This window comes from Girardinichthys multiradiatus, chromosome 2 (assembly GCF_021462225.1).
Source record: "Girardinichthys multiradiatus isolate DD_20200921_A chromosome 2, DD_fGirMul_XY1, whole genome shotgun sequence".
Taxonomy (NCBI): Eukaryota; Metazoa; Chordata; class Actinopteri; order Cyprinodontiformes; family Goodeidae; genus Girardinichthys; species Girardinichthys multiradiatus.
In genome coordinates this window covers 11590115-11608483 of record NC_061795.1, presented here as the reverse complement: position 1 = coordinate 11608483, position 18369 = coordinate 11590115, and the positions used below count along the sequence as shown (strand labels likewise).

The 18369-nt window shown below is 42.6% G+C and overlaps 1 protein-coding gene and 1 long non-coding RNA gene across 4 annotated transcripts in view; one reads left to right on the top strand and one right to left on the bottom strand.

Annotated features, from left to right (window-relative positions):
* Positions 1 to 15878: 15878 nt before the first annotated feature.
* On the bottom strand, positions 15879 to 18022 carry LOC124884684. 2 transcript variants are annotated; one of them, XR_007042488.1, is made up of 2 exons: positions 17890 to 18022; positions 15879 to 17279 (listed from the first exon to the last, which is right to left on the bottom strand). It is a non-coding gene; the product is annotated as an uncharacterized LOC124884684 (long non-coding RNA). The 2 variants fall into 2 exon arrangements; XR_007042489.1 differs by lacking the exon at positions 17890 to 18022 and adding an exon at positions 17527 to 17655.
* pard6a (par-6 family cell polarity regulator alpha) overlaps positions 17288 to 18369 on the top strand; it is a 60142-nt gene continuing 59060 nt past the window's right edge. For both annotated transcript variants that reach the window (XM_047392732.1, XM_047392726.1), the window contains exon 1: positions 17288 to 18051. In XM_047392732.1, coding sequence (XP_047248688.1) covers positions 17929 to 18051 — 123 coding nt within the window. In that variant the 5' untranslated portion in view covers positions 17288 to 17928. The remainder of the gene's footprint in view (positions 18052 to 18369) is intronic.

Below are 18369 nucleotides of genomic sequence, written 5' to 3'. Positions count from 1 at the left end.
GAAAAGAAAAAAGACAGTAAAACCCCCAAAATAATGTATGAAGGTGGGGTTTCTCAGGTTCCCCAGACTCCTCCCTTTCCTGGCCATCAGGACACGATTGCACCGAGGTCTGCAACCTCTGGTCCTTATCATGCCCAACCAGGCCGGTTCAGGGGCGGGCCGAGGGGCCGTGGATTCCGTGGAGGACCACCAAGGCGATGGGGGGTTGCTGACATTTGCTACTACTGTGAGGAGCAGGGTCATTGGAGCCGAGAATGTCCGTACAACCTTGAGGCATATGGGCGTATGTATGGACCCAGAGGAGGCCCAGGGTGACGCCCGTATCGAGGACGGGGTGGTCCACCACGTGGAGGTCAACAGCAGCAACCTCCACTTCAGCTGCCAGCCTGGGATGAACCCAACTTCGGGCCAGACCACTACTGAGAGCCCCAACAGAACCCCCCGGACAGAGGGACTGAGGACCCCTTACTGTCCGTGACAGTGTATGGACAAACTCTTCCTTTCTTGGTGGACACTGGGGCCACATGCTAAACTTTTCAACGAGCCCCTCCTACCACCCTCTCCACAAGGACTACCACTGTCATGGGGTTTTCTGGGGCTAAACACCAAACCCCTAAAAACCGAGATAGGGGGACAGACTTTGAACCACAGCTATTTGGTGTCAGCGGACACCCCTGTCAACTTATTGGGCAGAGACATGTTGATTAAAATGGGAGCCACCATTTTATGTGGACCTGATGGACTGTCTGTGCATCTGCCCAATGGAACTCAACTAGCCTGTGGCAACAATTCCCGCCTCTCTCACGGACAGTATCTCATACAACCCCTGGCTGACCCTATGGCTGACATATATTGGGCCCTCCTGCATCCAGAAACCACAGCGGGCGGAGGCATCCTCTCGTCCTTCCTTCAGTGGAAATCCGGGATCTCAACCCTGGTGCCCTTCGTCTCTCCCCCTGACCCGCCACATGTCACCCTCTTCTATGACAGGAATAACTGTGAGTGTTATCAGGAAAGCTTTGCTGAGGAGCTGGAGGGGACTTCCTGGGAGATCGCCACCGTAGACATTTATGTAGCCCCTGAAGGTGTCGTAGCCTCCGTGCAGCTGTCTACAGAACAGGAAAACTGGTTTAAAATGTGGTCTGATGGTGTACCCCATGTTTCACTGGCGCTCCACCCTGCTCACGAAGCCCGCAAGCTGGGAGGAGTGTTAAAACGCTCCCTAGCTCTCACTGACTGGCATTCTTTATCCACACCCAATCTATCTTATTCGCCCTCACGTAACACCTACCGCATTACTAACATGTCCACAGACGTTAGCACCTTGGAACATGTGCAACTTGAAAGACATCATGGGAGAGAAAAAACAGATCATCCAATGGCTGCAGCTGTAGTTCAGAGCATGACATCTTCACTTTGGGCTGAGGGCCCCACGGATGTGGGACTCATTCAGTGTTCTCCCATCACTTTCCAGCTTAACACTGACCGACCCATTTGGAAATCCCAGTACCCTCACAAACCAGCAGCCAAAATTGGAATTTCTGACACCATAGAAGGGCTGTGGAATGCTGGGGTGCTGGAACCAGCTGACTGCTCTTCTTGGAACACACCCATCTTACCAGTAGAAAAGAAGGGCACTGGGAAATGGAGAATGGCCCACGACTTGAGAGCTGTAAATGCAGCACTTTCCACTCCTACAGTTCCAGTGCCCAATCCTTATGTTGCTCTTACCAATCTAAACCCTGAACATGCATGGTTCACCTGCATCGATCTGGCCAACGCTTTCTTCTGCCTGCCTCTAGCTGAGGAGTGCAGAGACATTTTTGCATTCACATATAAGTCAAACAGGTACCGCTACACTCGTTTGCCGCAGGGTTTTGCTCTGTCACCCGGGATATTTAATCAGGTCCTTAAGGACTCCCTCCAAGACTGCCCCCTCCCACCGAACACCACATTCATTCAATATGTGGATGACATTCTTTTGGCGACACCAACTGTTTCTGAATGCTTGGAGGCCACGGCTGTGGTGCTCTCACACCTAGCTAAAGCTGGGTACAAGGTCAGCAAAGCCAAACTACAAATTTGCCGGAAACAGGTGGATTTCTTGGGCAGGGTAATCTCTCAGCCCGGGACAGGAATGTCCCCTTCACATCAATCTGCTGTCCTTTCTCATCCAAAACCGGTGCTGGTGAAGGACATGCTTTCCTTCTTGGGACTCACCGGATACAGCAGGTCATTTATTCCAGGATACACTGACCTAACTGCCCCACTCCGCGACTTAGTGAAGAAACAGGGCATGCACCATTTGACAGCGCCTCTAGAATGGACAACAGAAGCAGAGGAAGCATTTATTGCTCTTAAAACCAGCCTTTCCCAAGCTGCTCACTTGGCACATCCAGACTACACATTGCCCTTTCACCTGGATGTTTCTGTAACAGCACACACCGCGAACGGAGTGCTGTTCCAGAAAAAAGGGGGAGTAAGAACAGTGCTAATGTATATTAGCGTGATGCTTGACAACATGGAACAAAGACACCATGAATGTACCAGACATGCAGCAGGGTTGGCAAAAATAATTCAAAAAACAGTCCACGTAGTGATGGGACATCCACTACATATTTTAACATCACATGGGGTAGGGGCATTTGTCAATTCCAAAACTTTCACACTCACCATTGAGACAACAGAGATTGAGTAAGGTGCTGGAGGCGCCAAATATCATCTACAGCCATGAAGGGATCAACATGGCAGACAGAATGACAGAAGGAGAGCCCCATGTATGCGCCAAAAAAGTTGAGGTAAGTGAGAAAATCAGACCAGACCTACAAGGAGAACCACTGACAGAAGCAAGAAACTTGTACACAGATGGCTGTTGTTTTAGACATGACACAGAGGGTCTGAAAGCAGCCTATGCGGTGGTGGAAGACACAGGAACGAACTTTGTGACTCTTAAGGCAGAAGGGCTGACAGACACCCAATCAGCACAGAGAGCAGAGGTGCTAGCAGTAATAGCAGCCCTAGAACTAGGGGAAGGACTAAAAGTGAACATCTACACAGACTCAGCTTATATCACGGGAGCAGCGCACGTGGAACTAAAGCAATGGATGAGAACAGGGTTTAGAACAGCAGGACAAAAACCCATTAAACATGAGCCAGAAATGAGAAGATTAGCTGAGGCTTCCCCAAGACTTCCCCAAGAAGTAGCGGTCATAAAATGCAAAGGACATGATAACAGCTACACTAGGGTGGCTCAAGGAAATCAAGCTGCAGACCAAGCAGCCAAAACCAAAGCTGGATATCTGCCCATACACATCTTGATGAACTCTGAAGTTGAATGGAGACCAGAACCGACTCTGGAGGAGGTGAGTAGACTGCAAAAGGGGGCCTCACCGGAAGAGAAATCAGTCTGGAAGGCAAGAGGGGGAAGAAAAGACCAGGATGAACTATGGAGAAGTCCAGACGGACGTCCCATCCTACCCCCAGGGCTGACCACAGCAGCGCTGGAAGAAGCACATGGACCAGGACATGCAGGAACTGCACAAATGATGAAGAGTCTTGAGCACTGGTGGCATCCATACCTGAAACAGATGGTAGGTCATTGGATAAGCTCGTGTAGCACCTGCCAACAATTCAATGTGAGACCCACTCTGAAGCCTGCACCAGGTAAGTTCCCTGTGGACCCGGTAGCAGGTAAGGAAATCATCATAGACTACACAGACATGACTGAGAGAGTGAATGGGTTCAGATATCTTTTGGTGTGTGTGGATGCTTTCACCGGTTGGCCAGAGGCTTGGCCAGCAAAAAAGGAAGACAGCAAAACAGTGGTGAAGTGTCTGATTAATCACTACATCCCCAGGCACGGGTTTCCTGCGAAAATCAGGTCAGATAGCGGCACACACTTCAAAAATTAAGAACTTAGAGAGGTTGAAAAGTTCTTGGGACTGAGACATTCCTTTGGAACAGTGTACCACCCCCAATCCCAAGGGAAGGAAGAAAGGATGAACCAGACAATCAAAACCAAATTGGCTAAAATCTGTGCACAGACCAAAATGAATTGGGTGACAGCATTACCTTTAGCTTTGATGTCAGTAAGGAGCTCAGTGAGCCAGAGACATGGGTTGACGCCCCATGAACTACAGACCTTTTCCAGGCCCAAAAACCAGGTTACCTTTTCTGACTGAATGTGAACAATCTATGTCTCACCGTGATTACTATAGATCTCTCCACAGCTTGGTTGCAACATTCTCAAAACAGGTGGCCGCCCAACCATCCGAGGCTCGAGCCACCACCTCAGACGCGGAGTGGATCCTTCTGAAAGTCATCAAACGGAAGTGGTCAGAGCCCAGGTGGACGGATCCATTCCAGGTCACAGAGAGAACCTCACTTGCTGTGAGGGTCAAAGGCAAAGGAGACACGTGGTATCATTGGAGCCAGTGTGCAGCAGCAGAGGCACCACAGAGATCGCTGTCAGAGGTCCAGCAGAACCTGAGGGACAACACCAGCACACCAGAAGACCTTCCTCACCCAATTCAAGGGGCAGAATAATCCCCTAGGGTGAGAAAGCGTTCATTTACACCTAAAGGTTAGTCTACACCTTAGGTGCACCGTCAGATCAGTGGTCCCACCATTAGGGGCAGAAAAATCCCCTGGTGAGACCACTTAGCTCCAGGTCAGTCTACACCTGTGAGTGAAGACCAGGACATCACACAGAAGAGGCGGATGTGATTGAGCTTTCCTCTCTTTCACTGGTGGTCGTAGCTGCTCTCCCACCGAAGAACTGAACTGAACACTCTGAACTTTTCAAAAAAAAAAAAAAAAAGAAGTATTTTGTGTTTCACCATATTGTTAATCCTTATCTTCCTTTGCAGGTACCTTTGAAAAGAATGGGAGGTAAAAATCTAGGACCCAGGCCCCTTAAGGGTTGGGTCACGGGAGGTATAGGTGTTTTATCATTTTTTATTGTCACATTGATTCTAGGTTTGTATTGTGAACTTCTATTCCAGACAGGCTCTGACAGCCGCCAAACTGAGCAAATGTTCAAATGCGCAACCAATAAGGGAAAAGCGGACTGGTGCATGGCTAAATACGAGGGGATAGAGCTCAATTATGTTTGTGGGGCCACCACCACCTTTTCTTTTTACCTCTGTCTGGTGGTGGATTGCGGGAATGGCAGAACCGGGTGGGAAGGTTATGCCATTTATTTATGCATGGACGAAAGATGGTCTAAGTACTGTAAACAATGGGGGGACTCCTGGCCCATACCCCTACCATGTGGCTCTTGGAACGGGGTGACTAGTTGGACGGGCTCTGGATGGACTCCTGATAAAAAGGCAGTACCCGGTAATTTGACAAATATCCAGCACGGCACTCTAGGTGGAGCCATTACCAACGGACGTAACCCCCTTATGCTCTCCATGAACGTTAACTGCACTCAACCCTTTGTAGAGTATTTTACTCTTGCAGTATGGCAGTCAGGAACAGACACATGGGGACCAATAAAATTCATTTTCAAACACCGTCTGTGCACCAAGACAACACAATTACCGTCCCACCGACAGTCAGGCCAAAAAATAAACCCCAGGTGATGGAACTTGATTACTCCAAATTGAAACCTATAGAGGTAATCCAAATGGCCACAGGATATACCGAAGATAACCTTTGGCTTCAGTGGATAACACAAACAGCAAAAGAACAAAGTAAAGCTGAGTGTGTGGCCTGTGCCTCGGCCCGACCACATCTTACCACAGATCCCGCCCCTCTGTATCCAGAGGACACGTGGGGTTACAATTGTATGATACAACTAACCAAGGAGGCCACACCAGCTAACTGCACCATACTAGCCAGCATTTTTCCTCCCATCCCCAATAACACCAAAACAGGACAATTTACCCCTCAAAAGGGGAATGGCACTTATACTTGTTTTAATTTTACTGCTCAAAACCCTAAAATCAATGTGGGACAGATCCCCTTAGATTGGTGTAATAGGACCGCTTCAGGTGCGGGCATTGGACGTTGGGCAAGATCAGGACTCTACTATTATTGCGGACACCATAGACTGCTCACTAATATCCCACAAAAGACCATAGGATTGTGTGCCATGGTTAGGCTACAGGCACCACTGATCCTGATAGGACCTAATCTAACATCTGCCACGACCACTCATGATAAGACCAGGGCGTTAGCACGTAGAAGAAGAAGGCACGTCATAAAAAGGAGCGCAGGAACCTTTGACCTGAGTCTAGGCTCCCCCACTTACATTGATGCCATAGGAGTACCTCGGGGAGTGCCAAATGAATATAAAATCGCGGATCAAATCTCAGCAGGTTTTGAAAATATCCCAATAATTGCAGCCTTTTTTCCGGTGACCCCAAATAAAAACGTAGACCGCATCAACTACATCCATTACAATGTTTTACATCTAGCTAACCTAACTAGGGATGCAGTAGAAGGCCTGTCCGAACAATTGGCACCAACCTCCCTCATGGCTGTGCAAAACCGAATGGCATTAGATATGTTGTTAGCAGAAAAATGGGGCGTCTGTTCGATGTTTGGGGATATGTGTTGCACTTTTATTCCCAACAACACTGCACCTGATGACGGGAATGTTTGGACACTGGAAAGGGTTGATTATGTCATTGTTTATATCCATTGCTGTTTTTGTAGCTATTATGGTTACCTGTGGATGTTGCTGTGTACCATGTATAAGATCTTTGATTGTTCGCTTTATTACTACAACCATTGAAGGGAAAACCGCACCTCCACCTTCCCATATGATGCCTTTGCTTGCGGTTGATGCTAACGAGGAGGAGGACGAAGATTAACCCGTAAGACTAATTGACAGGGCGCCTGATGTGTATTACTGTCCAGGGAGCAGAAGGATGGTACATTACATTGGCATATTTGACAGACTATGGAATAAAGCACGGATAGACACCCTCCAGTTAGAGGGGTCAATACTCCCTGTCAAGACTTAGAAGGTTGTAAGCATCCTTGGGACTACAAAGGCCAGACAGGCAATAGTCCTTGGGCACATGGCAAGGCATTGGAGGCAGGGTCAAAAAGCATGATGACAGACATTTCCTTCTGCTCCACAGGTTGTAGTGATTGTTCAACTCTTTTATGAAGCATCTTCAAGTAGTGGTGAAGTCTTAGGAGACTTCAAAAGGGGGAAATTGTGGAGATATATTATGTGTGTGCATCATTATTATTATCATGTTCATAACCATTGTGTGGCCTGCAGAATTGTTATTGCACAAACTTGGCCTTGAGTGTGATGAAGCAGAAAAATACTGAGAACTGTAGGGATGTTAAAAGATTAACTAGCAGAATACTCCCTTCTCATATCAGTAGAAAACAGGGTGCAGGTGCAGGACAATGACTGTCTAAATATGGTAAGCCGGAAAAGTGTGTACGTGACTACATGTGAGAAAAAACTGTAAACAGGGCGCTGCCCATTTTAATGTGTGTTTTAATAAAAGCAATGAGCCCAGTGAGAAGCTCCGTAGTCGTCTTGGTGTGTGTCCTGATCACATGAGAGCTTCCACTGGGTCCAGGTACTTTGAATGACATACAGCTGTCTCCGTGTGATTTATTCTAATGTGTTGTGAATATCTCCAGGTTACGGTGAATAAACGAACGCGCAGAAGGCCCCTTTAAAGGAGAACTTCAACAATGCCTAATTCTCAATGGTGTCTAATTAGCTGCCTTCATTTATTGAAATAATATTTGAAGAAATATTATTAAGGGGATATTTTGGAAATGAGCCAAATCTTTCTGGAGAAATGGGCTTAATGGTGTTTACTTAGTTATCAAATCTAGTAAATGATGTTTGGGGACTATTATTTACTAGCTTCAAAACTAACAACCTTTCTGTTAAATACTCTTTAGTAGCAAGCACGCGTTCTTACCGGTTAGCAGTTGAGCTAACAAAGAAGCGGATAGCTTAGCACCAGAAACAAACACATACCTTTAAAATACCTCGGTTAATATAAGGGTTAAAATGCATAAGCGCGGACGGCGCATTATGATTAATGTTCTGTTTAAAAATCACCCTTTAAATAACGTTTGTCTTAACTTTCAAAATATACAAAGAACAAAAACTGGCACATGTGCTGCAGATAGCCTGCTAGCACTAAGGTAGCCGAGTTTCACACAAACAAAACTTCATAAAATGAAAAACGTTTATATCATTTCATTCTAAATCTGTCTCTGCCCAAAACACTTAACCTCATGAACCGTGGTGAGGAAACATTGTCCAAGGGCGAAGTGTGAAGAAGGTATCCACAGTCAACTAGCGGTTAGCTCGGTAGCTTCGCGGGGGGTTGAAGGTGCGTTCTCTCTGTCTTCCTTCCAGACTGGGAGACCGCGACTTTGCAGGGGGGTTCTCTCGAACACCGGTTGCTCCTACAGGGCTCGGAGAGACAGTCAAGCAATGCTTGTACCTTAATTACCCCCTTTCATGAGTGAAAATACCGGATACACAGACAGTATTTCATTCGTACTTAACTTTGCATATGATCGATGATTGTATGACATCCTTGGATCCAGTTGAAGAGTTTATGTCTGTTTGCCAGCAAAGAGACATCAGCGCGCTTTGTTCCCCTCCTATCCCAATGAACACCGGTGTGGAAAGAGGGCGGATGTAGCAACAGCTGTGCTTTTATTTGGGTCGTGGCATCACAGGAAGTCCGCAGTTATCCCGTTTCCTGGCTGTGCCGGAAGAAGGTCAATGCACTTTATTTTGAAAGTTCCAGAAACGTCCGTACCGGAGTTTAATGTTGAAATCCATGGCTGTGGGTCCCAACAGTTTTATATGTAAGGATGAGAATTTTAAATTCTATTCTGGATTTAACAGGGAGCCAATAAAGGGAAGCTAAAGTAGGAGAAATATCTTTTTAATTTTCATCAGAACTCTTGCTGCAGCATTTGGAATCAGCTGAAGGCTTTTAACTGCATTTTGTGGACATCCCGATAGTAAAGAATTACAATAATCCAGTCTTGAAGTAACAAATGCATGGACTAGTTTTTCGGCGTCACTCCTGGATAGGATATTTCTAATTTTGGCAATGTTCCGGAGGTGAAAGAAGGAAAATCCTAGAAACCTGTTTAATATGGGATTTAAGTGACATGTCCTGGTCAACAATAACACCAAGGTTTTTTACGTTATTACAGGAGGTCAGTTTAATGCCACCCAGGTTAAGTGATTGAGTAAGCAGTTTCTTTTTTAAAGATGGCAACTTCTGTCTTGTCTGAATTTAGAAGCAGAAAATTTTAATTCATCCAAGTTTCTATGTCTTCAAGACATGCTTGTAGTCTATCTATAATAAACTAAGTTGAAAGTAGTGTCATACATGGCATGATTAATGTCAGATTTTTAGGGGTTATGTGACGAACTTAAATGAGAAGTGTCTACCAAAACCCATGGTTGATTTGCATTAAATGCATTCAGTTACAATTATATCCAGCAGATGTCACCAGGACACAACACATCATGAATTACAAACATCAGAAACATGGTTTAAAAATCACCTTAATGCCATTTTCTAATTAAAAAAAAAACAAAAAAACAGAAGTTTATATTTTTCCTCCATTTTTATTTTAAGTTAAAACCAATCGGACCTTTATGTCTGATATGCTTAAACTTAGAAAGTTGTAAATTGCTTTTGTCATAATCAGCAAATGAAACGATCAAAAGAAAAAAATTAAAACTGAGGAGGCAGAAAGTTTGCACAAAAACTCCTGACCAAATTGTTTGCACATGTCAGATCAAGATCATGCCTATGAATTTGTGTTGTTGGGTTCTAATAATGCCTCAAACATCCAAACCATACAGAAGCACAAATGCTGTCTGGTGTATTTTTGCAGGAGTCGAGAAGCAGTGTGTCTGTGTGTGTACAGCTTAAGTGGGTTCCACAATGGTCAAACAAGACTCTGATGTCTTATTTAGTCTAACAAAATAAGTAATCAAGCCCAAATTGTTATTTTAATAGACATTTTTACAGCTTACTTTTGTAGATGTTTGTGGTTTTACTATTGTAATCACTGAAATTATAATCTATAAGGTATATTTTGATTTACGAGAAGGAAAAAATTTGTTTTTGCTTTTATTTCATTACTGATAATTAAAATGTTTCTGGTTGGATGTGTGTAAATTCTTAAATTTCTTATGAGAAAGTTGAGGTGTAGATGTGTGAGCGTGTTTGTCACAGTTATGGTGACGCAGTTTGGACAGGTCTAAGGCCTTGGCATTCTGATTGTGAGACAAGCTTGTCAGCATTCCAGACAGCAGTGTTTTGACTGCATGGAATGTAGAAGCTGATGTTGTTGAGTTTTGAATTGCAAACTGTTGTGTGTTTAACCTTGGTTAAACACAATTTTTATTCATGACATGTTCTCACTTATTTTCTTGTAGTTGTCCCAACATTAAAATAAATCATATTTATTCTACGTTTTTGGAGAGTATCTTAAATACAAAGGCATTGTACTGTTATAGTTCATCTAACCTAAAATCACATGAAATTAGGAGGTTTTCAGCCATACGACGAGATCATTAGCAAGCAAAAACTGAGTTTGTTTTACTGTCCTCTTCAGTTGGAACGTGATGGAAATGCCATGCTGCTGGATACAATCTGAAAAACAATGAACAAATTAATGTGGTGCATGATTAAATGAAAAACAAGAAGAATAAAATATAATATACAACATAAATTGCAATATACACACTTATATATGTTGTGTTCATTTCCAGCTGAAACATCTGGACATATGAAACAGTGGGAATGCATGAATTCAAGCACATTTCGGTTGTACATAATAGTCAACATCCCCCGTTCACACCCTCTCTTTTAAATATAAAAATAGATGTAAATATGCCCTATATGTGATTCTCTTCTCTGAAAAAACAAATCATAAATTATGTCTGCCTGCTGGAAGAAGAGAATCCTAACTACTACAAATGTAGAGACAATCTTGGTAGAACACTCTGAAACTATTTAACCAGCAAGAACATGTAGTCACTCACTTGAAAGACTGACAAGTAATGATGTCATGGAGACAAGTTGAGTTCTTAAGCATCCTCCTGATAGTCCCTCTAAAAGGAGGATTTTAACGCTATATTCTCCCTGCTCCAGAGCAGGTTAGACATTAATTATAGTATTTTAACAAGTCACCTTTTATCTGGGCTCTATTTGTATAATCAAGCTGAGTGGTTTAAAGTATTTCTATAAAGCAGGCAAGATACTAACTATTCACGACGTCTATACGGATCCCTTCTTCCAAACTATTCTAACAATTCTAACAATTCTAACTATCCCTATAAGTTGGTTATTTACTGGCTCTTTCCCCTCTTATCCTAAATACAAACAGGTAAAATGCAATGGAAGTCCCGGAAAGTCATGTAAGAGACAAAAACCAGTCCTTCAGCAACGCCACACCCACTCAAGTACCTAACCTGCCCAATAGCTGGGACATACCACATAGTAGACACGTTGAATGGACCTGAGATCACACACCTCACAGAAAGGGACATGTGACTTATAAAACACTATTCTTTTTTATTATTTTACTCTCTCAAGACTTTTTAATAAACATTCTGTTACAACTTGTTTCAGGAAACTCAAAGATAACTGGAGAGGAAAAGACAAAGAGGCAAAGTGAGTGGCTCAGAAACACATATAAATGATTATACTAAAATATATAAATGATTGTACTAAAATGGTTTTGGTTATGTTGCCATTTCTTTCGGTCAGTGGGGATCTATAAAATGCTACATTAACCCCACCCACACATCCACCATCCAGATGATGATACTGGTCTGTCTTGTTTCTGTCATGACCAGTTCAGGAACAGCTTTTGGATCACAAGAACCATTTTGAAGTACTTATTTTTATTAGACTCGGTTCCCTTTCGGTTTTGCTTTTGTTTTAGAGGAACTATGATTGGTATTATTTTACATACCTGCTTTTGTAGGATTCATTAGTTTCTACATCATAGGAGTTTTCATCTCTTAAACAAAATCCAGCAATTAGCAAATGTTGATTGGTCAAGCAAGTTCCAACCTCTATCACAACACACTATCAACAAGCATATTTAAAAGTGTATTTGCACTGAGAATAACAGCTTCTTGCTGTGAATGAAGATTTGCTTTTAAACAAAAACTATTAAAATCCAAAGTAACTGACTGAGAAGTCATGTAAATTGACTGAACTGATATTGTGCTTTTCTAGTCAAACTGATCACTCAAAGTGCTTTCACTAGAGCCACATTAACCCAATTGCACTCACAAACACACACACATTCATACACTGAGACACAGATCAGAGTTTAGCTGCCTTGCCCAGGAGCACATTGACAATTGGCAGGAGGAAGCTGGAATTGAACCCACAACATTTTGGATTTCAAGACAACTACTTTTCCCAATGAGCCACTGTTGCCTCTTGTCCATACATAGCTTACAGTTTTATTTTTGATAAAACAAGCAAAACTCCTATAAACAAGTAATAAATTAAAATGTAAATAATTAAAGTGAACTGGGCAACTGGGTTTAGGTTTTAATGAATCTGACCCTGAGGTAACAGAGGCCCTGTTTGCAAATAACACAAGCAGATCACAATTAAAGCTCATTGATTTGATGGTTTCAACATAGATAAATTACAAGATTTTAAATGGTTGAAATTTAAGATGTAAATTAATTGACAAGTTTACTTTGTAAAAGTGCAAAAAATAATCTTGCAACAGCTTTAATCTTTTGTTTGAGCTTTAGTTTGTTCACAAATACATCTCAGCAAATAATAACCAATTGTCTGTGATTGCTTTAAAGCTCAGCCAGTTAAACATAATCCCCTCTCCTAGATTCCACCGAATCTGTATTAAAACACTGTTAGTGGTGATAAACAGGAGCCCCAAATCAAATTTTGTTTAAGGCCCCATGGAGCCTTGGTCGAGTCCTGGTCATTGGTTAAACTTAACAACAGTTTTTAGGGCCACACCCCTTTTTTGGCAGTCTATAAAACTAGGTAAAACTCCACCAATTTTTTTTTCTTAAACATATCGCAAGAGGAGGCTTTAATTTTCACAAAACAATACCCCAATTGAGCTTTGAACAAAGACCTTTTAGTTTTACAGCAACTTAAACAGAGGCAATGACATTTTAAGGTCCCTCAGACATTGCTGACTCTGTAAACAAAACAGTACAAAAAGCACCTTTCTCTTTGCAACACCCCCACGTCTCATATCATAACAAACTAGGGACACACCTTTCTAACAAGGCATAAATAGTCTTTCTAGAAGCTTCCCTGGTTATGTGGTTTGCTTGCACATTACAGTCTGCTGGTTGCTGTCCACCAGCTGCTAGCTTGCACACTATTCCGTCAGCTTCCAGTTATGTTTGCAACTGTACATTTTGATGATACACAGGGTAAATGTCATAACCAAAGGCTACATCATATGCAGAAGGACTCCTACAATGGAAATCAGTACTTTTATTTGACCAGATTCCCTTTTATTTCCCTTTTATGAGGTGAAAACCACATTTTGGGAAGGTTTTGGGGCACCTTTTGCCTAACTGCCATTTCCACCTGGCACATTACTCTCTAAAACTTTTGTGGAACATATATGCTTCAACTAAGTCAGTCCAAATTTGTTGCAGTTATAGTGACGATGTGGTTGTATGCAACCTGTAGGTTCTATAAAATCCAAAGGATTTCCATAGTGTTTTGCAATGTTCATTCAGAAAAAACTTTTGTCAAGGCTCAAGTGTTTATTTTTTCTTTGTTTAATCACAAATAAATCTGACATAGTAACAGTTACAATAGTGGTTTCACTGGAAAAAGTATTCTTTTACGTCTTACCTTTACACAGGTACCAAACGTTTGCATGAAGGCCTTATAACTGTGGAGCTATACTTGATGTATTTAAGGTATGTAATTTCAGGTGGAAATAGTTCTAAAACCCCCTAGGGCTTAGCAGCTTAATGAGGAATCAAAAGGCAAGGTCAGCAGCAATGACTACTACTACTACTACTCGCCTACTGTGGAACTTAAGATTTTATCTCAGTTGCTTCTATGCATTTGATACCTATAGTGTGAAGTAGTGAAATTAGATTTTTATCCAAAAACAACCAGGATAAGCAGGTTAAACAAACCAGTGGATGAATTGTGAATGATTACAAAGAACAGTTTACTGTGAAATCTGAAAATACAGGGGTTGGACAATGAAACTGAAACACCTGTCATTTTAGTGTGGGAGGTTTCATGGCTAAATTGGACAAGCCTGGTAGCCAGTCTTCATTGATTGCACATTGCACCAGTAAGAGCAGAGTTGAAGGTTCAATTAGCAGAGTAAGAGCACAGTTTTGCTCAAAATATTGAAATGCACACATTATGGGTGACATACCAGAGTTCAAAAGAGGATAAATTGTTGGTGCACGTCTTGCTGGCACATCTGTGACCAAGACAGCAAGTCTTTGTGATGGATCAAGAGCCAAGGTATCCTGGGTAATGTCAGCATACCACCAAGAAGGACGAACCACATCCAACAGGATTAACTGTGGACGCAAGAGGAAGCTGTCTGAAAGGGATGTTCAGGTGCTAACCCAGATTGTATCCAAAAAACATAAAACCATGGCTGCCCAAATCACGGCAGAATTAAATGTGCACCTCAACTCTCCTGTTTCCACCAGAACTGTCCGTCGGGAGCTCCACAGGGTCAATATACACGGCCGGGCTGCTATAGCCAAACCTTTGGTCACTCATGCCAATGCCAAACGTCGATTTCAATGGTGCAAGGAGCACAAATCTTGGGCTGTGGACAATGTGAAACATGTATTGTTCTCTGATGAGTCCACCGTTACTGTTTTCCCCACATCCGGGAGAGTTACAGTGTGGAGAAGCCCCAAAGAAGCGTACCACCCAGACTGTTGCATGCCCAGAGTGAAGCATGGGGGTGGATCAGTGATGGTTTGGGCTGACATTTCATGGCATTCCCTTGGCCCAATACTTGGGCTAGATGGGCACGTCACTGCCAAGGACTACCGAACCATTCTTGAAGACCATGTGCATCCAATGGTTCAAACATTGTATCCTGAAGGCAGTGTCGTGTATCAGGATGACAATGCACCAATACACACAGCAAGCAAGACTGGTGAAAGATTGGTTTGATGAACATGAAAGTGAAGTTGAACATCTCCCATGGCCTGCACAGTCACCAGATCTAAATATTATTGAGCTACTTTGGGGTGTTTTGGATTAGCGAGCCAGGAAATGTTTTCCTCCACCAGTATCACGTAGTGACATGGCCACTATCCTGCAAGAAGAATGACTTAAAATCCCTCTGACCACTGTGCAGGACTTGTATATGTCGTTCCCAAGATAAATTGATGCTGTATTTGCCGCAAAAGGAGGCCCTACACCATACTAATAAATTATTGTGGTCTAAAACCAGGTGTTTCATTTTCATTGTCCAACCTCTGTATATATATACAATAATCGATAGGATGGTCAAGTCCATGCATTCTGATGCATTGGTTCCATGCGTTTCATGATTAAGTAATTTCATTTTTCCAGTTCTAACTAAAGTTCACCCTTTAGTTTAAAATTTTGTGTTTTAAATATTATTTGTAACTCTCAAAAACAATCTTTACAGTAGATTTTCCATTAAATAAATAAGCAACAGGGTTTTAATAAATTATAAGATAAAGAAAACAATTTTTTCAGTTTCCCTCCCTTGAATAAAGGGAAATCCGTGTCTTACATAAGGTGTTGAGCTCTTTTTATGGTACACCCGTGCCCTGGTGTTGACTGGTACCGAGATGATTAGTACCAAGAGTGCGCTGCAAATATGGAGAAAGCAAACTGAGCAGGGAAAGAAAAGAGAGAGGCAAGCAACTTACACACCTCCTTTATTCAGTACACTCTGCTAATATTGGGTTGGACCCCCTTTTGGCTTCAGAACCTCCTTAATTCTTCAATGCATAGATTCAAAAAGGTGCAGGAAACATTCCTCAGAGATTTTGGTCTACGTTTGCCACAGATTTTTCAGCTACACATCCATGATGCCACTCTATCAAGGCTTAAAGGTGCTCTGTTGTTGTGGTTCCCAGAGGAGGGTCCAAATAAGCAAGTGTGTTTTGGATAAAAAGTGTATTGGTTAAAAAAAATAAATCCATCATTCATCTAGGCAAAACGATACATTTATACTTTCCCCTCCATTGTACCAACAAACAGACACAGCTGTCGTATCTGAGGAGCAGAGGAGCTGTGTCTACAAAGCTCAAATAACTGACCTCCTGTAAGTACCTTCTTAAAACAGAACACATAACACAATTTATTTACTTCCACTTCCTAAAAAATTAATTAGACCCCATATATATATATATATATATAAAATATTTAACCCTTCAAGTGATAGGTTTTCAAGAAAGAAAGAAAGAAAGAAATGCCAATTATGATTCAGATGGTAATAATTACCCTTTGGTGACTTGCAGTTTTTTAATTAGAGAATTCTAATATTTAATATTACTATTAATATGATTGTTAAATACATTCAGCCATGTCACTTCAACTACTGCAATTGCCAATTATTTACTATATTGTATACAAAACTAATAAAGGTTCCATCTATACATTTTACAACATTACATTTCTCTGTAACTTTGGCACCCCCCAAATTGCTTGAGAAAACTGTTTATTGTTCCTCCCAGCAATAAAATGGAATTCCTGCCCCTGTGTGGAGCACATTTTAGCTGCAGTGTTGCTGTTGTGTTCAAGAAACCAGTTTTACATTATTATAACTTTGTGACTTCGTTATTATCTTGTCGGAAATAGCCATAAGAAGATTGGTACACTGAAGTCATAAAGGGATGGACATAGTCAGCAACAATATCATGCAGGTTTTGATGTTTCAGCTACTGTTGCTTTCTATCATCTCCTACCAGTCTATGCATTCCTCTGACATCATCAAGGTGTTGTCATTCACAGAACTACGCCTCACTAGAGATTCTCTTTTTCTGTCTATTCTCTGTAAAGCCAAGAGATACTATATTCAAAGTCATGTATATTGCGTTTCCCATCCTTCCCCCTAGCTCAATAAAATGAGTTAGATAAAAAGTATTTAACTTATCCATAGGTCAGCATACCAAATTCTATGTATTATGTTGTCCTTGTTGCTGGGATCAGCCCTAGCAGTTTCCTCCTCTGACGTGATGCTTGTGGGACAAAGTAGAAACTCAGGTCTTTCAGGTATGTTTAACAACAGGCTCCAAATGGTTTTAATTCTTGTCATGCCTGTAGTAAATGAACAAATGTCACCAGGTTAGAGTGAGAATGACAAGTGCAGGTGAGCTATAATTGTGACATAGTTGTAGAGCTCCACATTGTCTTCACTTGGGTGGTGGTGGAGAGGGTTGCGATTTTTTATAATTAGAACACCAAAAAACATAGGCTAACATTAGCAATGATGTGTGTAGTAATGCAGCCAGCACTGCAGCTGACATTTATGGGATAGTAGGGCTGGCTGGTATTTTGTTATTACCCTGATACCATGTCCCTCCCCCTCTGCTGCCTCCTTCTGTCTGGCCTTGGGTGGGGGTTGGAGGTATGGGGCAACTGGCGACTCGCGTCCCCTACCGGATCCACTAGACTCCACCTGTCAGGATGGCTGCTCTCTTTTCTTTTGCATACGCGTGCACGTTGGTGTGTGCGTGTGTGTGGTTAGAGAATAACACTGGCGTGTGCTGACTCAGGACGAAGAGCAATGCAGCAGCTAACCGCAGCTGATTTCTGCTTCTCTTTTTAACCTGGACCAACAGGAATACGAAACACGACCTTGCAGGTGAAAGGACCGTTTTGGCTCTCGGACTCCACTCTATGCTCTGCTTTCATTTTTTCTACTCACAGGCAGACAGGAAGAAACAAATATCCCCAAGTCCAGTAGATGTTTTTATCCGCAGTGCCTCAGTCGAGCGGAGAACCAAGAAGCAGGATGTCAAGACAGCCACAACAGCAGCACCAGACGCCCATAAAACACATTGATAACACGGTGGAGGTCAAGAGCAAAGTGAGTGCTGTCTTCTATCGTTTTTTACTGTACGGTAAGGTGAGGGAGCAACGCCGTTTTTGTCGTGGCTCCGTCAGCGGCAGAACCCTGTGGTGTCGTATAGGTGAAATTCATGACGTCTCCTTGGTGCCTTGGTTGAAACCGGCCGTTGTTGTAGCGCTGGAAGGATAAAAATAGTCGAACATTGCCGCTTCCTGGGGTAAACGTGTGAAACATCATGGCAGATAGATGGCGTATTCAGGCACCAGGCCGACCGGGTGGCTGTAGTCTGTCGTTTTGAAGCTGCTATTACCACATCGTCGCCGCTTTAAACACCCG